The sequence below is a fragment of the Phoca vitulina genome, unplaced genomic scaffold, assembly GCF_004348235.1.
Source record: "Phoca vitulina isolate PV1807 unplaced genomic scaffold, GSC_HSeal_1.0 scaffold28, whole genome shotgun sequence".
NCBI lineage: Eukaryota > Metazoa > Chordata > Mammalia > Carnivora > Phocidae > Phoca > Phoca vitulina.
The window spans coordinates 1,243,709-1,269,772 of NW_022589731.1; the positions used below are offsets into that span (position 1 = coordinate 1,243,709).

Below are 26,064 nucleotides of genomic sequence, written 5' to 3' on the forward strand. Positions count from 1 at the left end.
ATGGGCAGGAAGAGCTGCCTGGACCTAACCCTGTCTTAATCTCCAATCTCTGAGTGGTTTCCTGCACATCTCTGGCCTTTCTTCTGACAGTAACATACTTCCAGTCTTCATCTTGCCAACTCCTACTCATTTTCCTCAGCTCCAATCAGGTTTCATTCTCTCTGAGAAACTTTTCCTGAACTTCCAAGATAGCCAGATGTCTAGCTTCTTCCTCCCACAACCCTCTTACACATACCCTCTATTATCCCACCCACTATACTGAAGAGATCAGCTTATGTGATGTCCTCTATGATGCTAAGATTGAGGAGGGCAAGTACCATGTCTTCCTCATATTTCTATTCCTAGGCATAATGTAGGACTCAATACTGAAATCTGAGGGAGATGTTCTGCCTGGTAAGATGATGGGCATGTTCATCTTTCTCCTCCTCATTTCTAACATAATCCCATTCATGCTTTTTAAATTTTTTTAATTTTTTACAAGATTTTATTTATTTTTAAAGATTTTTATTTTTATTTATTTATTTGTCCGAGATTGAGAGAGAGAGAGAGAGAGAGAGAGAGAGAGAGAGAACACAAGCAGGGGGAGTGGGAGAGGGAGAACCAGGCTCCCTGCTGAGCAAGGAGCCCGATGCGGGACTCAATCCCAGGACCCTGGGATCATGACCTGAGCCAAAGGCAGATGCTTAACGACCGAGCCACCCAGGTGTCCCAAAAGATTTTATTTTTAAGTAATCTCTATGTTTAACGTGGGGCTCGAACTCATAACCCTGAGATCTAGAGTTACATGCTCCATTGATAGAGACAGCCAGGCGCCCCAACCATTCAGCTTTTAGGTTGATTCATTTTTGGAGGTATATGAGAGTGGAGATGAGGAAGACAGGGAGTTTTGGTCCACTTAGGATTTTCCAGTTGGCTATCCAGACCTCTCAATCTGAGACAGGCCCAGAAGACCAAATCCCAGTTTTCAAATGAAAGTGGAAATGGTTCAGATGTACTGTGGAAAGATGTGCTAAGGTGGTTTTATCTTCTTCCTCTGACTCTCTTTGGTTGAAAGATCCTCAATCTGGACCCAGAGTTCAGGAGCCCAATATGCAGGTGCAGGGAGCTGTTGAGGAGTTCTTCAGGTCTGATGTTCAGTCTTATGGATTCTTCAAATTAGAGGAATCTAGAGCATTCCCACATTCCTACAGGTTAGGTATGGGGTTTCTCTGGATTTGGGTCATCCATAAATGTGAAGAAATGGGGAGAAAGTTGGTATCTTTTTCCACTCCCTCAGCAGTCTCTTCAGGTCTGCCTGTAACCCTGGGCTCTATCCCAGCAGATAGGCTGAGAATTCCACCATTCAATCAGCAAGGAGGAAACCCTCCTGTCTTCTTCCCCCACTTCTCTCACTTCTAGGTAATTCTAACTATACTGGAAACCTGTATCATCTCTAGCAAGGGGAGAGGCAGCTGGGGGTAGAAGAGTGAAGATTGGGGTGGGCATCTAGCTCTTAAGCCTTTTAGCATTTCCAAGGCAAACAGGAAAAGCTTCAGTTTCCTGTCACTGGTGATGCTGACTAACCCCCTGATTAGCTTTTTTCCAGGTAGGTAAGGAGCATCCAAGGCTTAGTATGAGGAGCAGAGTTGGGAATCACAGCCTGATAGACTAAGGCATAAGAGGTAGTGAGAGGCAGTGAAAAGGAGAGCTGGACTGAGGGTGAGGACACCTGGGTTTGTCTCTCTGCTCTGCCTGCTCTGCCATTAACTAGCTATGTGAACGTGGGGGCCATCTTTCCACACTGGGACTCGGTTTCCTGCTCTGCAAATTGAGACCTGAATTAGATATCCAAGATTCCTGCCTCCTCTCATTTTCTCTGTTTCTGGATGATAGGAATGGGCACAAGACACAGAAACAGTTGGGATGGGACAGACAGGTGTATGAGAAGCCAAACGGCAGGCAGACGGGAGGGTGGGGGAGGGGAGGATGGAATAGATTGAAGGACTGGTCCTAGGACGGAAAGAACCCAGAGCTGCCTCGAAAGGAAGTGATCCCTCAAGGGGCAAGATATTGGCCTAGATGACTTTGATAGGTGGTGGCCGGGGGTGCGCAGGAGAGTAGGGTCGCCCGCTCAGGTTCTCAAAACGGACCCCGCCCCCTTTCCAGCAAATCGTAGCTTTCCTCCCCATAATGCCCAGCAGCCACTGCTAAACCGCGCACTGCAACCAAACTCTACCTAACTCCGCCTCCCGGACCGCCCAGCACAGTTTCTCCATTTTTATTGGCTTTTATGGCTGTCATTCAGAGAGTACCCGTATTCGTTGGTTGTCCCCCTACCTACCCTTTTCTTTCCCTTTTAATCTCGCCTTCTTAGGCTGTACTTGCCCCCCGAAGCCAATTTCCTTTTTCTATTGGGTAGCTGGAATGCCACTTCTCACGATACAAGCCTATGATTGGCTGTGCGCGCCAGGGCTCGCGCAGTTACCAGGCAGCGGGCTAGACTGAGGCTAGTTACCACGTCAGTGAGCTGACAGGGAAGGTAGCCGGCTCCACCGCCCGTTCCGGCCGAGTCTTCCTGGCCGACTGTGCGGTCCCTGACTTCGGCCTCAACTTCCAGGAAACGGGCTCCTTCCCTTCTCCCATCTGCCACCAGAACCGGGAGAGTCGGTTAAAGACGTCTTCGGGGCCCGGGCTGGACATGAACAGCGGCTGCGGGTCCTGGGACTAGGCCCCGCCATTTTGGATCCGCTGACAGGTCAGCGAAGTCTCTTCTTAGAGTTCCAGTGTCGTGAAGGCCGCCCTGACATCGCCATAGGGAATGAGGGGAGGTGGGCCCTTAAGTTGGACGAGCCGGGTGGGTTAAGAACGCAGGGGCAATAATAAAACAGGAAGAGATTGTTGTGGGAGAGAAGTGGGAGGCATGCAGGGGGCAAAGGTCAGGCCCTTGCGGCCAGAGGGGCGACTTCAGCTCTGACTGATCCCTTTCGGGTGCTGGAATCTTTCTTCCTGTGTTCCCAGGCTTCACCTAGCCTTCAGCTCCCCTCTTCTAGAGCTTTCTGTATCCCAAAGAGCCCAGCCCTCAAAAGCTGAAAGCAAACCTAAAGAACATTGTATCTACTTTTTAGGGTTGATTTTTAGACCTTAGAAATTAGAATCTCTGCAGATCCTGTACAGCGTCCACTTCTGTGTGACTGCCTCCTTAATACAGCTGAACTGCTTCATTAATACTGGATGATGAACTAGTGCAACCTAGACTCAGGTAGTGAGAAGAGGTGTGGAAGGATTGAGGCCAGTCTTATGAAGATCTGGGCTAAGAGAAGACTTGCCACTTCTGGGGCAGCTCAACTGCCAGTCTGGGTCTGTATGTAAACACTGGACTTATCTTCTGAGACTGTTTCTTCCTTTACACAATCTTTTACAGATACTCTCTTCTGGTGTGTATTTTGGTTGGCATTTCCCCCCAAGGTGGTCTCGTCATTTGGCCTAAAGAGATGTTTAATCACAAGGGAGCCACTCTATTATGACATATTTGGCCGAGAACAGAGAGGGATTTGAGTATTGGTGAAGTTTGGTAGTTGGCCTATTATTTTTAATGGGTAAAAAGGCTCATGAAAGATGTTCAGCTAATTTAAAAGTGGTAGGGTCAGGGCAGCAGAGTGAATGATGGAGCATAACTCCAAGGAGTAGTTTATGGCACTGTGGTAATCTTTGATAAACTGCTGTATTGTAAAACTGTAAAAGTCTCCAGAGTGCCTTCAGAAATGAGGAATAGTGTAAATAGTGTTTTTTAATGCACAACATAGAAAGTTTTATGCCTTTAATTCAGGTATATAAGGCACTTCTCTGGGCCCTGTGGAGGATACAAATAGAAAGGTCTGTTTTGGGATTGCTCTGTTTAATTTACCCACTTCTTAAAAGCAGTGGCATATATGTACAATGGCCTACCTTGAGCATGAGCTATAAGCAGTATCAGCCTAATGCCTTTCAGAAAGTAATGGACACTCAAAAAGTGTTATCTGTACCTAGGATTAGTTGTATGTAGTATGTGATCCTGACTTGTGGCCTAGTTCTGGCCTTGGCAGTCAGGACTTTGCAAGGTGAGGTACTAACAAGGAGGATCAAAACCTCATTGTGTTAGAAGGAAAAAATGTATAGGAGTGACAGTGACTAAACTCAGTTTCTTCTTACCTAATGCCCTCTGCCCTCCTGAAATTGTGTGTGTGTGTGTGTGTGTGTATGTTGGTGGGGGATAGCATTGTTTGTATTTATCAATTTTAAATAAGTGGGAGGGAAATGGTCCAGGAAACAAGTTTGTATTTTAACTTGCTGATCTAAGTTGCAGAATTTCTACAAAAAAATAGAAAGTGGCTTATGAAATGACAGCCCAGGAAGTATCCAGGTTTGATGAACCTGCCTTGCTCACCTGGGTTGATGTGCCCTGTTGTGCCCTGTTGAGTTGATAGGCTTTTGCATAATAGGCAGTCTAGTCTTTGAGTAGATAGTGTGACCAATCCAGCATCTTTTCAGTTGGGCCTGGAGGTGACTCAGGCCTCAAAGATTTCCCCTTTCTTTACCAAAAAGTCATTTTCTAGGACATTTTCTAGGAATAGTTTTTCACCCCCAACCCTCACCCCAGATCAGAAAATTTGTTCTTTTGTATGTCAACCATACTTCAATTAAAAAGAAAGAAAAGAAAATCTGTTCTTCCTTCAAGACTTGAATTTGAGCTATATTTCAGAGGTGGCTGTAGACAGTGTCTTCTAATCTTGACAGTGATGCTTATTGGCTCCGTGGGAGCTCAGGTTGTAGACACCTCTCCTCATGAGTAGCCGGGCACCAATCCCAGTTGAACTCATAGTTCTCAGAGTTCCACTACTTTCACGTTCCAGAATGCATGATGACTGCCACTTTTAGATAATAACTTCATTGATAGGGTACTTAGACTGGCTAGTGTGGGCAGCTGGAGAGGCAAAAGGTGCAGCTCCTGCTTTTAAGGAGACACACTGTATTTATACAGTACTCTCTGGAAGGATCATCCTCGTCTTTGTTTGCCACTTCTGTTGATTGATCACAGTCTGTCCCTGTGGTTCACTGTGACTGATTAGAATGATTCTGCTGTTGGGGTAATGGTGAAGTTGAGTTGAAGGGAGAAGGGGAGGTTTGTTTTACCGTCAGGCTGAAAAGGCTTGTGTAAATATCATTAGCAGCTGTTTAGCTTTTATTGTTCTTTTTCTATATTCAGTATGTTCAACAGCAGTTGTTTAATTAAATGAAAACATAATAGAGCAGTCTGTTGATTTGGAGCCCCAGTCATAGTGAGAGTGATCATGGAAGTAACGATTTGTTGCCGTCACATAAACCAAGGATTACAAGCTTAAATGCCTGAGTATCAGGCAGGTAATGTAAATGAGGGAAGTAAGCCAGGTATGAATGTATTAGGATGTAGTAGGGACTGTTGTGTACTGGCATGTGGGCACAGTATGACCAGTCTTCCTATTTTTCAGGAGAAACTTGAAATTCAGATCATTGTGTTTTAAACTCTTGGCAACTAGTTAAAGTCTTGAAAAACCTTTTCCGGATAGAACAAATATGTCTGTGGATTGGATTCTATCCATCATGGGTGGATGATGACCCCTGATAGACAAGACAGGCATGCCTTATGAGACTTAATCACTGCAGTTCTCCTTATATAATCACACAGGCTAACTTTTTATCTTTGTCCTACTCTGTGAACTGTCACCCTTAGTTGTCACTTTGTGTGCTATGAGTGGTTAAAAGATGAGTGAGAGAGAGAAGCATTGTTTCATTTTTCATCTCCAGGCTGGTAGAAAGGACATCTTTGGACATATCTTAGTGGCTCACCTTGCATATCATCTTGGGATAGACTCAGAATCTCCATAGAGGGAGGAGGTGTCATGGCGGAGCTGAGGTACACTGGTTGCCTGATTATTGGGTTTGGGAGGATTTTCCAGTCGTGACCTGTCAGGGCACCAACTCTTTCTAGTTTGACTTTCACTTACCTCCACCCTCTGGGTAAATTTCTTGAGCCAGTAAGTTATTTACTAATTCAGTAATTCTTGGTCACTCTCTGTGCTTTATTAGCACAGAACTGTGTTATATTCCTTGACTAGCTCTGGGAATTTTTTTTGGTGTTGTTGTTTTTTAAAGATTTTATTTATTTATTTGACAGAGAGAGATAGTGAGAGAGGGAACACAAGCAGGGAGAGTGGGAGAGGGAGAAGCAGGCTTCCCGCGGAGCAGGGAGCCCAATGCGGGACTCGATCCCAGCACCCTGGGATCATGACCTGAGCCGAAGGCAGACGCTTAACGACTGAGCCACCCAGGCGCCCCTAGCTCTGGGAATCTTACAAGCTGCATCTTTAGTGCTTCTCTGGAATATTTGAGAGAGTGAAGATAAACCTTGGAAGGGCCAGTTGAGGGTTATTTAGCTTCTGCCCTCTCAGAAAGCCCATCCATTTTCTTGGTTTGCACAGCTCTGTATTAGACACCAAAGCACCATGAAGCAGACAAACAGTCTTTGCCTTTGGAGAATCTAATTTCTTATTGGATAAGGACAACTTTTTTTTTTTTTTTAAGATTTTATTTATTAGAGAGAGAGAAAACACACACACACACACACACACGAGTCGGGGGGACAAAGGGAGAGGGAGAAGCAGACTACCCACTGAGCAGGGAGCCTGACTTGGGGCTCTATCCCAGGACCCGGAGATCAGAACCTGAGCTGAAGGCAGACGCTTAACTGACTGAGCCACCCAGGCACCCAAGAATTATATATTTCTGAGAATATGTGAACATGCACATAGCACATGAGGAGACTTCAGGAAAATAGATAAGAAAATAGACTGGTGGGTAATGTGGGTTCTTTTTGTCTTTAGAGTAGCCTGTGTGGAATTTGTAAGAATATGAAGTTCTTGAGTTTTGCAGATAGAGAAACAAATATGGGATGCAGAAAGGTTTGCCTGCCTGGCTTAGAGTCCTTGTCTTCTATGAAGTCATTGTTCTCACAAGAGCTGGATGTGAGCTGCACTATATTGAAGAGTCAGTCTTTGATGTTTTTTCATCCATTTGTTCATTTGCTCCTTCAGTATTTATCATTTATCTTACAGGCATTGGGGATAAAAAGGTGAATAAATCATGGTGTCTTCCTGAGATACCTATAGACTCATGGGAGAGACAAACTAAATGAATAATTATAAATGAGTATAAGTTCTTTAGAGCTATGTACAGTGTAATGGGATGACAAAAAGGACTACTAATACTCTCTGGGGGAGTGGGTTAGCTAGGGAAGATCTCACAGAGCAGGCATTGTAATAACAACTAATTTTTGGAGGGTTTAAATAGTGCTGGTACCATGCTAGGTGCTTTACAGTCTTACGTAGGCCTCACAACAAACAGATGAGGAGGTACTATCTTCATTTTGCAATGGAGAATTGTAAACTGGGGCTCAAAAAGGCTAAGAAACTTGACTAAGATCATAAAGGTGGTAACAGTCAGGACTGTTTTGCTTCTGAAGCTTGTTCTTGTAACCACTGTGGTATTCTGACTTTCTCATTGACTTTTGAATGGAATGAGTAAGGGTTTACCAGGTGGACAAGAGTGAGAAAAAAATATGCAAAACAGAAAAGGAACAGTAAGTGCAAAGGCAGACAACAAAGACCATGATTTTAAAAAGAAGGAACTTTTGATGGTCTATTTCATACATAGAGAATATGTATAGCATATATGGGGCATCAGTGTCCCCTACCCAGCTTAAAAAACAAAACGAGGGCTGCTTGTATATCCTTCTCTGTTAGTCACATTCCCCCTCCCCATGGCCACTATTCTAAAATTTTTTTGTGAGTTTCTCTGGGGTATAGTCTTAGCAGTGTAATTGCTGAGATATAGGATATGAAGTTCTTCAATTTTGCAAGATGATGCTAAATTGTAATCCAGATGAGTTGTATCCATTTACATACTCACTAGCCACTTGCTCTGCATTTTTACCAACTCCTAATATATATATATATATATATATTTTTTTTTTAAAGATTTTATTTATTTGAGAGAGAGAATGAGATAGAGAGAGAGCATGAGAGGGGGAGGGTCAGAGGGAGAAGCAGACTCCCCGCTGAGCAGGGAGCCCGATGCGGGACTCGATCCTGGGACTCCAGGATCATGACCTGAGCCGAAGGCAGTCGCTTAACCAACTGAGCCACCCAGGCGCCCCCTAATATATATATTTTTAAAGATTTTATTTATTTATTTGACAGAGAGAGAGATAGCGAGAGCAGGAACACAAGCAGGGGGAGTGGGAGAGGGAGAAGCAGGCTTCCTGCTGAGCAGGGAGCCCGATGTGGGACTCGATCCCAGGACCCTGGGATCATGACCTGAGCCGAAGGCAGATGCTTAACGACTGAGTCACCCAGGCGCCCACCATCTTCTAATATTGTCAGATTAAAATTTTTGTGCTGTAAAATGGTATCTCATAAACTTATTTTACAATTTTCTTGATTATTAATGGAGTTAATAATGTTTTCATATATTTATTTGCTGTTTGTATTTCCTTATTCTGTGAAATGCCTATTCATGTCTCTTGCCAATTTAGGGGAGGGTTTATATGTCTATTCTTATAGTTTTGTAGCATTTTATTTTTTTATTTTATTTTATTTTATTTTAAAGATTTTATTTATTTATTTGACAGAGAGAGGCAGCGAGAGAGGGAACGCAAGCAGGGGGAGTAGGAGAGGGAGAAGCAGGCTTCCCGCCGAGCAGGGAGCCCGATGCGGGACTTGATCCCAGGACCCCGGGGTCATGACCCGAGCCAAAGGCAGACACTTAATGACTGAGCCACCCAGGTGCCCCTGTAACATTTTATATTATGGATATTGCTTCTCTATTAGTTATATGTGTAAGATATACAAATATTTTCTCCCAGTTTGTGACCTATCTTTTCTCTCTTTTTCATGGTGTTTTTTGAACAAATGTCTTTAATTTTAACATGATTTAATTTACCAGTTTTTTAAACCAGTTGTGTTTTTTGTTTCCTGTTTAGGTGCTTCTCTTCTATGCTGAGATTATAAAAATATTCTTATATATTCTAAAACTTTTCAAGTTTCCTTTTTCACATTTAAGTCTTTAATTCATTTGAAATAGATTTTTTTTTTAATTCCATGAAGTAAGGATCCAATTTATTGTTTCCGTTTCTCCTGCTTTTGTTTAGATCTAGAGGGAGTTGCTAGTTGATAGAGTGACTCCTTCTCTTTGGATCCTCTTGGGGTGAGTAACTGGGATGCCACAGAGCCCCAGGGAAATGCTATAGACTCAGCTTTAAACAGACAGTACTTTCAAAGGGTATATGTGGCTTAGAGTCTCTGGGCCAGTGGCTTATCTGGCTGGGGATGTTAGTTGCTGCTTATTTGGTTGTTCCTTCTCATGTTATTTCTGATACAAGATAGACCTTAAATTCTTTTCTACCATACTTAAATGAGGTCTCTGCAGGCCTTTGTGACCTTGTTTTTGTTTTGGAAATGAATGCTTTATTTTTTTTAATTTGATTTTTTTGAAGATTTTATTTATTAGAGAAAGAGCATGAGCGGGGGGAGGGGTAGAGAGAGAGGTAGAAGCAGACTCCTCGCTGAGCAGGGAGCCCGATGGGGGACTCGATCCCAGGACCCTGGGATCATGACTTGAGCCGAAGGCAGACGCTTAACCAACTGAGCCACCCAGATGCCCCCCCTCTGTGACTTTGTGACAAGGGGTTCTAGGCTTTCGCCTACCAGGTAGCAAGTGCTTCATCTGAGCTTCCCATTTGAAGCTGAAGGGCAGGTTCCCTTGGGAGAATCCTTCTGTGAGGAGACAAATGCTCAGAGGCTTGGCAGATTAAGGAACTCTGTATGGTCCTTGAAAATAATTCCTCTTCATTCTCTAGTTGTTTCTTTTTTACTAAGAAACGAAGCTTAAGACAGTGATTTTTTGCTTAGATCTTCACTGTCTTAGAAAGTTCTTAGCTTTTGGTGCTTAATAAATTTTGATCAAATGTTAGGTTGATTACTTCAGTTGGAATCCCAGTTCAAAATTTATTTTCTCTGGGAAGTCTTCCAAATAGCCGGTAGATCCTTTAATTTACTAGTTAATAATTGGCACTTTTTTTTTTTTGCTATTTGTAGTATAGTGTTGTTGTTTACCTGTTGCTGTGTTATTTTCAGTATGGGTGTTTTCTCTCATTCTCTTAGTTCTTTGAAAGAGAAATTAAATATTCTTTTTTTTTTTAAAGATTTCATTTATTTATTTGAGAGAGAGAGAATGAGAGATAGAGAGCACGAGAGGGAAGAGGGTCAGAGGGAGAAGCAGACTCCCTGCTGAGCAGGGAGCCCGATGTGGGACTCGATTCCGGGACTCGAGGATCATGACCTGAGCTGAAGGCAGTCACTTAACCAACTGAGCCACCCAGGTGCCCGAGAAATTAAATATTCTTATTTTATAGTGCCCCTTTACAGGCCTTCCAAAATATTTTTTTAAAGATTTTATTTATTTTAGAGATAGAGAGAGACCGCAAGCAGGGTGAAGAGCAGAGGGAGAGGGACAAGTAGACTCCATGCTGAGTGCAGAGCCTGACACAGGGCTAGATCTCACAACCCTGAGATCATGACTCCAGGTGAAATCAAGAGTCTGGCACTTAACCGACTGTGCCACCCAGGCGCTCCCAAAATATTTTTTATAATGGTAGGTATTCAGTATACATACTGAATAATAACTATATATTGAAGGCCCTCCATGATATGCCCCACACTTGCTGTTCTAGCTTTACCTCCTATTATTCCCCTAGGAATAATGTTCCAGCCAGTTTGGAATAATCATGATCCCCCAAATACCTACCGAATTTTTCTGCCTATGAGCCTTTACCCTTACTATTCTTTCCTTATATTTTTGACCGTTTGAATCTGGTCTGGTGGCACCTGGGTGGCTCAGTTAAGCATCTGGCTCTTGATTTCAGCTCAGGTCATGGTCTCAGATTCCTGAGATCAAGCCCCGTGTTGTCAGGCTTCATGCTCAGTGAGGAGTTGGCTTTTCTCCCTCTCCCTCTGCCCCTCCCCCTGCTCACTCTCTCGTGCTCTCTCTCAAATAAAAAACTAAATCTAAAAAAAACCAACAACAAATCCTGTCTTTTCAGTTGCCTTTCCAGAGCCCTCTGCCAGAAATAATTTTCTTTGTTCCACTACTGTGACACTGTGTATTACTCATGCATCGGAGATATATATGGGTTTGTGTGTGTATGTATATATTTTATCTAATCTACTAAATTATAAATTCCTTGTGGGTAGGTAGTGACAATTCTGTATGCTGTGCCTAGTATTTTGCTTAGCATGTGTTAGGTAATGTCTGATTGGCTGAAGTAAATGTTAGCTAATTAACTTTGATGGCTGCTCTTAATCATTACATATGGAATAATACAACTACTCTTCACTATTCTAATTTATTTTTTTAAGTACTTTAAAAAAATTATTTTATTTTTAAATTATTTTATTATTTTATTTATTTATTTATTTATTTATTTTTAAAGATTTTATTTATTTATATGACAGAGACACAGCGAGAGAGGGAACACAAGCAGGGGGAGAGGGAGAAGCAGGCTTCCCGCGGAGCAGGGAGCCCGATGCGGGGCTCGATCCCAGGACCCTGGGATCATGACCTGAGCCGAAGGCAGACGCTTAACGACTGAGCCACCCAGGCGCCCCTATTTATTTATTTTAAATACTTTTTTTATTTGTCAGAGGGAGCACAAGCAGGGGGAGTGGCAGGCAGAGGGAGAAGCAGGTTCCCTACTGAGCAGGGAGCCCGACGCGGGACTTGATCCTAGGACCCTGGGATCATGACCTGACCCAAAGGCAGACACTTAATGACTAAGCCACCCAGGTGTCCCTTTAATTATTTTTTAAAAAGATTTATTTATTTGAGGGGCGCCTGGGTGGCTTGTTGTTAAGCGTCTGCCTTCGGCTCAGGTCATGGTCCCAGGGTCCTGGGATCAAGCCCCACATCGGGCTCCCTGCTCGGCGGGAAGCCTGCTTCTCCCTCTCCCACTCCCCCTGCTTGTGTTCCCTCTCTCGCTGTGTCTCTCTCTGTCAAATAAATAAATAAAATCTTAAAAAAAAAAGATTTATTTATTTGAGAGCGCATGCACAAGTGCGAGTGGGGGCAGGGGCAGGGGGAGAGAATCTTCAAGCAGACCCCCAACTAAGTGGGGAGCCCGACTTCTGCTGGATCCCACCACCCATGAGATCATGACCCAAGCGGAAACTAAGAGTTGGTGGCTCAACTGACTGAGCCACCCTGGCGCCCCTTTGCTATTCTAATTTAAAAATAGGCAATAGGTAATATATATGTGTGACACAAAATTCAAGAGGTACAAAAGAATATACAGAGAAAAGTAAGTCTTCCTCTCATCCTGGTTCCCCACTTCCCTTCTCTGGAGGCAACCTCTGTTAGCCATTTCTTCAAAATCCTTCCAGAGATATAGAGCATATTCATCTTGCCTAAATAATTTAAGGATGGAACGATACTAGAGATTTTATCTTTTCTCTTCTGATACTTTGAATTATTTTTGAGTTTGTTCATCTTCTGTTTCTTGGTTCTCTTCCTCCTTATTGTTGTTATGTTCTCATTGTTGAATCTTGTCAGGAGAGAACACGTGCCTAGGGCATTTGGAAAGCAGATAAGTCTTCTGGGACTAACCTAGTTGTTTCTTTTCTTTCTTTCTTTAACCTAGTTGTTTCTTTAAATTGTCATTAAAATCAATGTTTTGTTATGTTGGATTCTCTTGTGGATTTGAAGGCGGTATTATGGTCCTGGACAAAATTTGTTCCTGTCCTTTTTCCCTTTATTATAATGGTTTTCATACTTCCTGCTTTCTTTCTTTTTTTTTTTTTTTTAAGATTTTATTTATTTGACAGAGAGATAGCGAGAACAGGAACACAAGCAGGGGGAGTGGGAGAGGGAGAAGCAGGCTTCCCGCTGAGCAGGGAGCCCGATGTGGGGCTCGATCCCAGGACCCTGAGATCATGACCTGAGCCGAAGGCAGACGCGAAACGACTGAGCCACCCAGGCACCCCTCATACTTCCTGCTTTCTGGGGGCCCTGTCTTATGCAAAATATGCAAATGGTCCTACTGGAAGGATGTATTTTTTTCTGTATATCTCTGGCTCATTTCCTTTTAGATCCCATTAAACTCTGTAAATGCCTCATGGGCAGAAATTATATTTCATCTCTTTCATCATTATTGATTTTAAATTATATTGATGGTATAGTAATATAGTTTCCTTGTAAAAAATTAAAAGATTATAGGTAAGGCTAAGGTGTCCTCTGATTACACCCTGATTTCACAATATCATCTCGAGAGATAACTATGGTTGTCGAGTTTGGGGTACATCTGCCCAGACTTTTTTTTTTTTAAGATTTTATTTAGTTGACAGAGAGAGACAGCGAGAGAGGGAACACAAGCAGGGGGAGTGGGAGAGGGAGAAGCAGGCTTACGGCTGAGCAGGGAGCCCAATGTGGGGCTCGATCCCAGGACCCTGGGATCATGACCTGAGCTGAAGGCAGACGCTTAATGACTGAGCCACCCAGGTGCCCCCATTTTTTTTAAAAGATTTATTTATTTGGGAGAGAGAGAGTGTGGGTGCGATGAGCGGGGGCGGGGGTGTTTGTGGTGGTGGGGGATAGGGAAAGAATCTCAAGCAGACTCCCCACTGAGTGTGGAGCTGGACGTGGGCCTATCTTACCCAGAGACCATGACCTGAGCCAAAATCAAGAGTCAGACACCCAACCAACTGAGCCACCCAGGCGCCCCTGCCCAGACCTTTTATTCTCTGTTTACATAGGTATAAGTTACCTGGACAAAATACATTAAATACACTTAGCAACATGGATGACTCACAAACATAATGTTTCAAGGGAAAAGGTCAAATTGCAGAAAAATACATGCAATATTATATTGGTTACATAAAGTAAAAAAATATGCAGAATAATACCGTTATTTAAAAATATTTATCGGGGCGCCTGGGTGGCTCAGTCGTTAAGCGTCTGCCTTCGGCTCAGGTCATGATCCCAGGGTCCTGGGATCGAGCCCCGCATCAGGCTCCCTGCTCAGCCGTAAACCTGCTTCTCCCTCTCCCACTCCCCCTGCTTGTGTTCCCTCTCTCGCTGTGTCTCTCTCTGTCAAATAAATAAATAAAATCTTTAAAAAAATAAAAATAAAAATATTTATCAATGAAGTAAAAGTATGAAGCAACATAAAAGTTTAATAAACATCAGATTTAGAATAGTGAGACGTATGGATGAAAGAGAGGAGGATATGATTAGGGAGAATACACAGAGACTTCAGTTGTATTATTCTTAATCTGGATCCTGGCTGTTCTATTGCTTTTTATATTGTACTATATGTTAAATATTGCATATTTTCAAAAACAAATCTAGTATTTTATGTAGGGTGGGTGGGTTGGTTGGCTTTTACATAAATGGTAACATAGAGTTATATACTACAGTTCCTTTTTTTTTAAATTCCATATATCTGAGAGCTCTATCCATGTCTTATTTGCTTTGTATCCTTAGAACTTTGAAAGATGCTGTTTGCATAGTAGGTGCTTAATAAGTAATATTTGTGGAATTCTTTCTTCCCTTACCCTGATAACCTTACTGTTTTAACTTTCCTGGAGCCTGATCTAAATGTTTGTCTAACTATATGCCTCTGTCACCCTTTCCCTTTCTGCTTTTTAAAATTTTGTCCTTGTGAGGAGGGTTTCTAAATAATGGAAAGTGAAAAGTACCTAGGGTTTTCTCTATGCCAAGAAGATACTCTGTTTTTTTATATTTTCACCTGGGAAGAGAATTAAATATCTTTTCTAAGTGCTGTTCTAGGCAGCAAAGAAAATCCTGTGATAATTCAGTTGGGAACACTTAAAGTACTAACGTAGTATTTTAGCTTCACTTCAGAGATTCATACAGAAGGAGCTTTAAAATGAGTCTACTTTTCAATCTATCTTATTAGAGAGTTCCTGCTCTAAGCAAGTGAACTTGACCTTTCAGAACTTTTTAAAGGTGGTATCACTGCCACTGTCCAGTTTTCTGGAGCTGACTTGGTAGAATGGATGTAGTCTATAAGTTGACATTGTAATTGTGGTTCCAAACCAAGGCTATTTTTCTAACAGCCTTCATTCTTTTCTTTTAACTTAAGCTTTCACTGTTACTTTATTGAGGGAATAAAGAACAACAAAGGGAAGATCTGAAATATATCTTTAACAAACTAGTGACATAGATGTATCTGCGAACCTAAAATCCTCACAGGAGAGATTTTGGGGACAATTGACTTTGAAGAATTTGACACGCTTGCTAGAGATTGTTGAGGTGCTTTTGAGAAATTTTCTGGATTGATACTTTCTGAGTTGTATCTTGAAATTCTGGAGAACTCTAGGAGAGCCGGGTAGCTGGATTCATAACATAAGATGGACTTCATCCCATCCTGGTATTACTGGGGGGAAATCATGGTACTGAGAAGTTAAATCATAATTCTGACCTTATCAGGTACTGATTTAAACATGGGTATGCTCTGAGTAACTAAATATTAACTAACTTTTAACTGTTTTGGTAGGTTTACCAGGATGGTGGATAAAAATATTTACATCATTCAAGGGGAGATTAACATTGTGGTTGGGGCAATCAAACGAAATGCCCGATGGAGCACTCATACTCCACTGGTAAGTAGGGAATGGGCAGATAGCTTGGTCACTGAGTTGTAAGGGATCTGATGCATGGTTAAAACAGTAATCAATTTCTCTGTAATAATGAGAGTAGTAGGAACTCAGAATTGTTCTTGGTATCAAGGACCCTTTTATTTTTTAAAGATTTATTTATTTATTTGAGAGAGAGAGAGTCCACGAGTGGGAGGAGGGGCAGAGAAAGAGAGAGAGGGGAAGCAGACTCTCCATTAAGTGGGGAGCCTGATGTAGGGCTTAATCTCACGACCCTGAGATCATGACCCTAAGATCATGACCTGAGCTGAAACTAGGAGTTGGTCGCTTAGCCGACTGAGCCACCCAGGCAGCCCTATCAAGGACCCTTCTGTTTTATTCCAACTAGTGTCAAATTCATGGGCTGCCTTTTTTTTCTCTGGGACCCAAAAGATGATACTATTCTTCTAGCTATTTTTGTGGACAACTGAAGGTAGCACTAGGGACCTCTTAAATATGCCTTACCTTTAGATTCCCTAGGACTATAATTAGCTATCAAATTGATTCATGCAGTGTGGCTTGTTGGTGGTACTCCTTGGGAGTATATAGAGCAGACCATATCTTGCCAATCAGATGAGTAAGAAATTTACTTGTTGTAAAGCTGTCTTTCTTTGTTGCATATGTATGTTCAAGGATATTTTTTGCACAGTTGTATAAAACAATATTTGGCACAATTGTAAAAACAAGTTTAGACATTTCCAACTCAGTGAATATATGTACATGTGTTTGGAAATTTCTCATGTTCATTTATAAAAATTGATTGTTTAGGGGTGCCTGGCTGCCTCATTCGAGGTTGGAAGTTTGAGCCCCATGCTGGGTGTAGAGATTACTTAAAATCTTATTTTATTATTATTATTTTAGTAGGCTCCAGGCCCAGTGTGGGGCTTAAATTTACAACTGTGAGATTAAGTGTCCCATGCTCTACTGACTGAGCCAGACAGCCGCCCCAGACTTTTTTTTTTTAAGATTTTATTTATTTTATTTGAGAGAAAGAGCAAGCACGAGTCAGGGGCAGAGGGAGAAGCAGACTCCTTGCTGAGCAGGGAGCCCGATGTGGGGCTCAATCCTAGGACCCTGAGATCATGACCTGAGCCAAAGGCAGACGCTCAACTGACTGAGCCACCCAGGCACCCCAAGACTTTTTTTTTTAGGATTTTATTTATTTTTATTTTTATTTTTTTAAAAGATTTTTTATTTGACAGAGAGAGACACACAGCGAGAGAGGGAACACAAGCTGGGGGAGGGGGAGAGGGAGAAGCAGGTTTCCTGCTGAGCAGGGAGCCCGATGTGGGGCTTGATCCCAGGATCCTGGGATCATGACCCGAGCCGAAGGCAAACACTAACAACTGAGCCACCCAGGCGCCCCAAGATTTTATTTTTAAGTAATCTCTACACCCAGTACATGGCTTGAACCTACAACCCCGAGATCAAGAGTCACATGTCCTACCAACTGAGCCTGACAGGTGCTCCAAAAATAAAATCTTAAAAAAATAAAAATGGTTTAGAAGTGAGAGTAGAATCAGCAATGTCTTGAAATGAGTATGTATGATTATATAATGAGTATAAAGAAGGAGAAGAGATAGAATAATACATTATTTTAGTCTTTTGGGATGCTATAATAAAGTACCACAGATTAGGTGGCTTATAAACAAGAGAAATTTATTTCTCACAGTTCTGGAGACTGGAAGTCCAAGATCAGGATGCCAGCATGGTCAGGTGAGAGCCCTCTTCTGGGTCTCAGACTTTTCCTCACATGATGGAAGGAGCAAGGGAGCTCTCTTGGGCCTCTTTTATAAGGGTATTAGTTCCATTCATGAGGGCAGAGCCCTCACCACTTTCTGAAGGCCCTAATCACCCACCTTTTAAAGGCTCTACCTCTTATACCATCACATGGACATAAGGATTTTTACATACAAGTTTTGAAGGGACATGCACATTCAGACCATAGCACATATAAAGGCCCTGGCAATCTATGGTAGCTTGAGTGCTGTGGTTATAGTATAGATTTAGTATTTCAGGGTTTACTATTTTAGTTAAGCCCAGAGTATCTTTATGAAATAGGAGATTAGGGAACTGGAAAACTGAACCATGGCTAACTTTATTTTCCTCAGAAGGGAAACTTAATCCTTGGATTCAAAGTGCCTTTGATCTATCTGTTATTTCCTTTTTCCTCTTTGTCTGATACTGACTCTTTTTTTTTAAACCTATGTACTATAGGATGAAGAACGGGATCCTTTGCTGCATAGTTTCAGTCATCTAAAGGAGGTTTTAAACAATATAACAGGTAAGTCCCCACATCTAAGTAGGATTATTTATACTGATAAAAAAGCATGTGTTTGATTTATTGTAGGGATAGACAAAACTTTTCCTGTAAGGGACTATATAGTAAATATTTTAGCCTTTGCAGGCCCTAGCAACTGTGCAACTGCTCAATTCTGCCATTGTAGCTCAAAAGCAGACATAGATAATACTTACATGAATGAGTGGTAAATAAAAATTTTTTCAGAAACCGGTACAAGCCAGGTTTGGCTCATGGGTATAGTTTGCCCCTGGTTTACTGCATTGTTGATCCTTTTCCTTGAGTTCCTGGTACAATGTTCCACTTTAGTGGGGAATCAATGTTCATACAATTAAAGCTCCCTTTATTGTTTGAGTTATAATGAAGTTATTTTTGGTCTTGTTTTAACTACTTTCTTTCTCTGTCTCATGCATGCCATGAAGTAGGAAGTTAGTGGCACAAGTGAAGTTTTTATTATTATTTTTTACAAGTCAAGTTTTTAGTACTTGCAACAAAATCCTTCTCTTATAGAAAGTCGTTGTCACTTTTAGGGCCTTGTTTGTGTGTAATATAGATCTTTCAGTCATCATGTATTCCCAAAATCATTTGTCCCTTTTTTTACTCCCTGTTTTCCTAATCATAATAACTATGTAATATTCATATGTTTAGAATTTTCAAAGCCTCTTTCATGTTTATTACCTTATTGAACTTTTACACAATCCTGTGAAGGAGGCGTAACAGACGTTGTCCCCTTTTTATGAATGAAGTTGAAGCCCAGAGACATTTTAAATGATTTAGTTGAGGTCACATTGATCCTAAGAGGTGGAGTCAAAACTAGAATTCAGGCCTGGTTTAGTGCCCTGGTCTGCATTGCTTCTGTTTATGAAATTAGAAGAGAATGTATGCAGGAAGTGCCTCCCATTATGTATATGTATGTGTCAAAGGAGTAGGCAAATCTCAATACCCTTGGGTTTTTCAAGGGGAGAGAGATGGAAGGGGAAAGCCTCAGAGCTATGTTCCTCTGTCAACCAAAAAGGACTTTTGCAATTTATATTCCTGGAGTGGAACAATTGAAATAGTTTTTAGGTTTCTGCAAGTTAAGTAAGCAATAACACATTTTTTCCTTTCATGAGAAATGTAGGAGAATATCTGGAGAAAAACTCCTTTTTACTTTCCTAAACATGGGCTGAAGTTATCTAAGCGTTCTCTACATGTTTTTTTTAAAGGAGCAATTTCGCTCAGTTGAAAAACATCGGAAATGTTAGCCAAAGATCAAGTATAGAGGAAGCGGTTATTAGCCAGTTAGCAGGGTTAAAGCTGCAACTAAGTGGCATGTTCTTATTTTATGGCCTGTACTGTAAGTGACTTGGCTGCTTTAGGAAGTTGGCTACTTCACAGATTTTTTTTTTGTTGACTTTACAGATAAATATGCCTACCTATCCCAATTAGAAAGAAAATGTAGTGAGTAGGTATTTACAACTCTTTTTGGTGGCCAAAGTTCAGCGTGCAGTTGATCCTTGAATAATACAGATTTGAACCATGTAGATCCACTTATATGTGGATTTTTTCAGTACATACAGTACAGTACTGTAAATATATTTGCTCTTCCTTATAACTTTTTTTTTTTAAGATTTTATTTTCAAGTAATCTCTACACCCAGTGTTGGGCTTGAACTCACAACCTTAAGAGCAAGAGTTGCATGCTCTACTGACTTCACCAGCTGCCTCCCCCCTTATGACTTTCTTAATAACATTTTCTTTTCTCTAGTTACTTTATTATAAGAATACAATATATAATACATATGACATATAAAATATGCATTATATGCAAATATGCTTATGTTATCAGTAAGGTTCCTGGTTAACAGGCTATTAGTTAAGTTTTTGAGGAGTCAAAAGTTATACATGGATTTTCAGCTGCAAGGGGGGGTTGGTGGCCCAAACCCATGGGTTGTTAAAGGGTCACCTGTACTATCTTTTAAGAGATGTGAAGAGGATTAAATATGTTAGTATACTTGGAAACATTTGACAAACAATTTATACACAGTATTGTGTTGTATGTGGTTGGAAACACCCAAAATGGCTGAGATCAGACTGGAGTAGCCTTGTAGGCCTTTTGGGCACTCTGCAGACCCTGAGGAGCTGAGATGGTGCTGCTATCCTTTTTTTTTTTTAAAGATTTTATTTATTTATTTCACAGAGAGAGAGACAGTGAGAGAGGGAACACAAGCAGGGGGAGTGTGAGAGGGAGAAGCAGGCTTCCTGCTGAGGGGGGAGCCTGATGTGGGGCTCGATCCCAGGACCCTGGGATCATGACCTGAGCCGAAGGCAGACGCTTAATGACTGAGCCTCGCAGGCGCCCCGGTGCTGCTATCCTGACAGAGCTACATTTCCTTCTTGCCGTCTAATCCATATCCCATACTTGTTTTCTCTATCCTGACATATCCCTGACATATCTCAAGAGACCATATCTGTGGTGAGTGGTGCAGTCCAGGACTTGGGGTTTCTTGACCATCTAAGAGCTGCCAGAGTTGAGTCTTCTGCTTAATTTTCCTTTATCTTTGAGTCAGGAATCCAGATTATCTGCTGCTTCAAACTAATAAAATCAGGATGTGCTGAGGAGCCAGTTCTGTCAGTGGTACTAGGAACATAGCTCTCTCCTGGAGCAAGAAGGTAATAGTATTTTCCAGGGCAGATGTTGAAATGGTGTCTGCCAAGGTTGCTCATTGTTTTTTTTCTTTTTTAAGATTTTATTTATTTATTTGACAGAGAGAGACAGCAAGAGAGGGAACACAAGCAGGGGGAGTGGGAGAGGAAGAAGCAGGCTTCCTGCGGAGAAGGGAGCCCGATGTGGGGCTCGATCCCAGGATCCCGGGATCATGACCTGAGCTGAAGGCAGACGCTTAATGACTGAGCCACCCAGGCGTCTCAGGGTTGCTCATTGTTCTTAGGTTTTAACATATTACCTGCCTGAAAAAATGACAGAGTGGACCCAAAATGGAACATTTCGTAGTCTTTTTTTTTTTTTTTAAGATTTTATTTATTTATTTGACAGAGAAAGAGGGAACACAAGCAGGGGGCAGTGGGAGAGGGGAAGCAGGCTTCCTGCCGAGCAGGGAGCCCGATGTGGGGCTCGATCCCAGGACCCTGGGATCATGACCTGAGCCGAAGGCAGATGCTTAACGACTGAGCCACGCAGGTGCCCCCGTTTCATAGTCTTCTGATTGGTTCTGACCCCCCACAAAGTGCTGGCTTCCAGGAGCAAGTTTATGGGTCAGCTGCCCCTGTGGTCCTGGACTCTGTAGTCCATGACCAATTTCTTGTTTCTTTTACTGAGACAAACAGATTTTTCTGATTGGCAGTGTCAGGAGGACTGCTTTCTTGGAAGCCTATTAATGCATTAATGGTAGGAGGCTGGGAAAGGGTTTTGAACTTGGAAAGAGAAACTGAAGGGACTGCCTGCTCTGTGTGACTGGGAATGGTGTCCCACCTAGACTGGAGGAGGTATGGCAGGAATTCTAGGACTTCCATTCAGTTTAACTCATGAAACTGACTTGGGCTTAGACTCTTCTTATAAAAAGGCTTTCTATTTGCTTTTTTCTAGGCTATCTGCTGGCTTGGTTGGTCAGGAGTATCACTGTTGGAAATGGGTAGTTCATTGGACGGTGTCAGTAAACCAAAATTATTTTTTTTTCTTTTCTTGTGAATAGAGGATCTTTTAAGTAGATAAGCACTACCTACTCTTCCAGGAGTATTATCTGAGCATTGTGGAAGAAATAAGTCCATTGTCTCTAATAAGGTTAGCTAACTCAATACCAGTTATTCTCACAGATACATGTTTCTGGACTACGTTCACAGTTAGTATTTGCCCAAATTGCATGATGACTGCATGCTCTGTAGCATTTAGAGTAATAAAATAGTCTAATACCAAATCTAAAGTGATGGTTGCACTTGGAAGATACTGGGTACCTAAGAGCAAAGTTTACATGTTGCTATTTTGGATAAAACCTTAGCTCACCATTAGTGAGACTTGAGTGCTGCCCCTCATTTGGTCTTTAAGCCCTCTTAGGAATCCTTTTAGGAGGTTATTCTGAAAAGTTAAATTAGATGCGTGGTTACCAGGGGCTGGGAGGGGGTCTGGGAAGTGACTGCAAATGGGTATAGGGTTTCTTTATGGGGTGATGAAAATGTTCTGGAATTAGATAGTGGTCATGGTTGTACAACTTTGTGAATATATTTTAAAAATATTGAATTGTACACTTTAAAAGGGTAAATTTTATGGTATGTGAATTACATCTTAATTTTTAAAAACAGCAAATGTAGGCTGAAGAGTAATGGGATTCGCCAGTTCTTCCTCAGGACTCAGAGCGATGGAGGGAAGCCTCTGTAGCTGCTGCTGTGCCCTGAACCCATTACCCAGCAAAGGCAGCATAAGGCTCTCTTCAGCCTCCTGGCCCAGTTTGTCCTTTTATGTCTCTCTCATTAACTCAAGAAGCACATGGCTTTTATATTTAAATTTATTCAAGCTGTAATCTTTGACATTTGAGTTAGCTTTTAGTACAGTTTTGCATTTATAGTAATATATATTATGTATTTTCTCTATCCCCAAAGAATCCGTTTTAATCTTTTCCGGATGCAAATTTCAGGCTGTCTTGTCCCATCTCCCCTCTCTTGCTCTCTTTCCCCTCCCCCCACGGAGTGTGTTTGATCAGGTGTGGCAGGAATATCCACTGTCAAGCTGCGCCCTTTATATTAGTCAATATTATCCTTCTCCCCCCTCCCTGTCTGTCTGCCCCTATGGGCTTTCCCAGTTGATTTATAATTTTGGAATTCTCATCGGAGTCTGTAATACAGTTTGTTCATTATTTAACCAAAACCTGTTTAATGAGCAGAGAGAGGCAATGTAAATGTTAGGCATGTTGCAGTGATGTACCTTTGTGCTTCTCAAAGCGGGTGGGTAGTTAACTCTGTGCTGCCTGCCGGGCCGGGGTGTCTTGGCCTTAGGGGCAGAAGGACCACTGCTTCTCCCTTACATCTTCCCAAACCCTGCCGTGGTTTGGGATTCCAAAGACACGTTTCCTTTTATTCTTCTAGAGATCTTGTGGGGGCTCTTGCATATTGAAGTTATCTTCAATCTTAACTGCTAGACAGGTGGTAAGATCTGTGGCATGGGATAGGGGGGTGAAAGGGAAAGGAAAATATCAGGATACTTGGTACTGCTCCTGGTTTTAGGCCTGAAGAAAGTAAGCAGTTAAAAAAAAAAAAAGAAGAAGAAGAAAAGAACATAAGCAGTTTAGAAGAATCCTTCTAGCCAACATGGTGTATGGTCTTTGATCTCTTTGTTCCCCAACTGGACAAGTCCTTGCAAGCCTTAGTGCCCTCATCCAGTATAGCTTCACGGAAAGGGCTCTAGTCAGTTGTGATTTGTGGTGTTTGACTGTGGTCATTTGCCTCCAGATTTAGTCTGTCTTTGTCCTTGGTCTTTAAACTTAGATCATTACAAAGAGGTTCTTTTCCAGGAAATGTTTGGTTTAAAGCAGAGAGAGCGGAATAGTCTAAAAGTATCACAGCCAGAATCTTCTCTTATCTTAAGGGATTACCTCTTAGGGCCAGAGCTTGAGGGAGACTTTTTAGTGGTGTGTGTGTTGGGGATGGTGGGGGTTCAGTGGGGTGGGTGTGAGTTTGCCTTTGGAGAATTAACTCTAGTCATTTAAAATTCTGAGGACCTATGAGGATTGGGGATATTCAGCATAAGACTAAGATGGTCTTGAGGCCCAGTATAAGCATCTGTATTAACTGTAGAATTGTTTTATCTTCTTGGACCTTTTTTTGCTGGGGTTCACCAAGATTTGAATTCCTTCTGGGTCAGGGTTATTAAATTGCTTCTAACCAATATTTGTTGAATATCTGCTATGTGCTAGGCATTTTGATTAGGCACTTAGGAATTGGGTCTGTAATGGTATAGCCAGCTCATAGCCACTGGTTTTACAAGACTAGTGGCTCTAGCTGACCATTCCAAGGCTAACCTTTATGGCTTCTGTTCTGTGCCATATGGTTCCCTGTCAGGCATGGAATGGCTGATAGTGAATGAGGGCAGTCTATGGCCATCTTTTCATGTCTTACTAACAAACAAGCCAAAGAAATGAATAAAAATTATAGCTTATATATTTGCTTATTTGGCTTTTTCATATAAAGCAGTTCTCACCAGAAGTAGATATTCCGAAAGACATCAGTGGTTTGTGTAGAGTAACTCTGTGGGAGAGGATTTTTTTTTTTTTACTGGACAATAAGATATGGTGTACTTGAGTTTAAGAGGGAGAAGCAGGTGCCTGGAGAAAGTGGATGATGTATCAGGAGTTTATTTAAATATAGTTTATCCTGGACAAACACACCTGTAGAGTACTGTCTGTCTCAAGCTCTGTGAATTCAGAGCTAGGAGGTTTGAATCCATATAACCTCCAGAGGTTTATAGAGAACATTTAAACAGAGTCTGGAAGCCAACCTGGGAGGAACGATGACTTAACACCTGTCTAGCTTAGGTCTCATAGAAATACCCTTCTAAGTAGAAGCGAAACTGTTCAAGGATGCCTCATACCTCAAGTTTAATCTGTTTTATTTGGCACATGGGAAGGTATTAGGGAAAGAGACTTAAGTAGTCTCTGTCAGGGAAAAGATTGAGTACGGGTACATTATTTGAATAAAAATTTTGCTAGAGTTATCATCTCCCATACTGATTGAGTGCGTACTCACTTTTTCTGTAGGGGCCTGTAGTTTGGGGAGTAGTAAGTAATACTTCATTATTAGTCAGCATGAGAAGAAAGTTGAATGAGTCATTAGCTTTGTCCCACTTGAAAAATTGAGCTTGTGAATTGTTCAAGGCCTAACTGGAGACTGAAAGAACCAAATTCTGGCAGACAAATTCATGTAATGGGTTGAGTGTTGGAAGAACAACGTTGGGCACACTTATGTAAGTATGTATTTCCTGTGCCCTTTTTGACTTTTTTGTTCTATAAATAAAAGATTGTATTAGTTTGGAGATCGTTGAGCAACACATTAGGATGTGACCTGAATTTGAATCAGACTGACTTTGGCACCTTAGAATCTTGGTAGCTTGAGTGGCTTCAGGCTTGTGGGCATTTCAGCACAGTTAGAGAAAATAAAGGTACTGTGATTATTTTTTTTTCCCCAGGGAATATTCATATCAACAAGGTGACTCTAAGAGGCCTGTAATTTGATGACTTTGTCCTTCCTGGGAATGATCTGAACCCTCCTCAATTGACACTTCTAAACCAAGAAGCTCTTCCAAACATTTGTTTGTCCTAGAGATTAGAAAAATGAAGACTTTGAGGAGAAGAATCAGCTCTGCATAGTCTGGCTTCTTATGAGCCCAGCTCTCCCTTTTTCTCTCCGTAATACTTAAACACATTTAGCCATCAAAAATAGTTTGCTGACAAATTTACTACATGTATCTGAAAGTGGGTTATGATAAAAAGGGTTTTCTTAATAGCTTGGATTCAGAAGCAGAGGCAAAGGAGCCTAATTTTTTTCTAGTAGAGGTTAAGGGATGGTGTGACAGTGTGGTCTGAAGTGGGCATCAAAGTTGCTGGTATTGCTGTCATTGCCATTGTCCTCTTTGGCACAGATACCTCTTGAGGCCTGAAATTTCTCTCTGAGTATGTGCCCAGCTTGCCATGGCAGCAGTCAGATGAGTAAAAAGAGGAAAAGCCAGCTGCTGCTTTGTTTTTAACAAGGATGCAGGCAGAGTCTCTTTCTTCTTTTCCACCCACTCAGAGTAAATGCCAAGAGAGTTTCAGAAGAAGCCAGATATTTGAAATTTAACGTGCAGTTTTGATTAGAGATAGTAGAGTTATTTGTCTCAGCCTTGCCTTCTCTAACCACCTCTTTATGTTCATAGATGCTTAATTGGTCACCCTAGTTTCTAAAGTGATATTGGATATGTTAATGGAAAGGATGAGTGCATTTGTTTTTTCTCTCCTGGCACCCATTAGAAGATAGAACTGGGTATAGA

At 41.7% G+C, this 26,064-nt stretch overlaps 1 protein-coding gene across 1 annotated transcript in view; it reads left to right on the forward strand.

Annotated features, from left to right (window-relative positions):
• The first annotated feature begins 2,481 nt into the window (after positions 1-2,481).
• The window catches only part of GBF1 (golgi brefeldin A resistant guanine nucleotide exchange factor 1), a 117,304-nt gene continuing 93,721 nt past the window's right edge, over positions 2,482-26,064 (forward strand). Inside the window, 3 exon segments of the mRNA XM_032422953.1 lie at positions 2,482-2,734; positions 15,620-15,725; positions 17,976-18,042. Of these exon segments, the coding sequence (XP_032278844.1) occupies positions 15,630-15,725; positions 17,976-18,042 (163 nt within the window). The 5' untranslated portion in view covers positions 2,482-2,734; positions 15,620-15,629.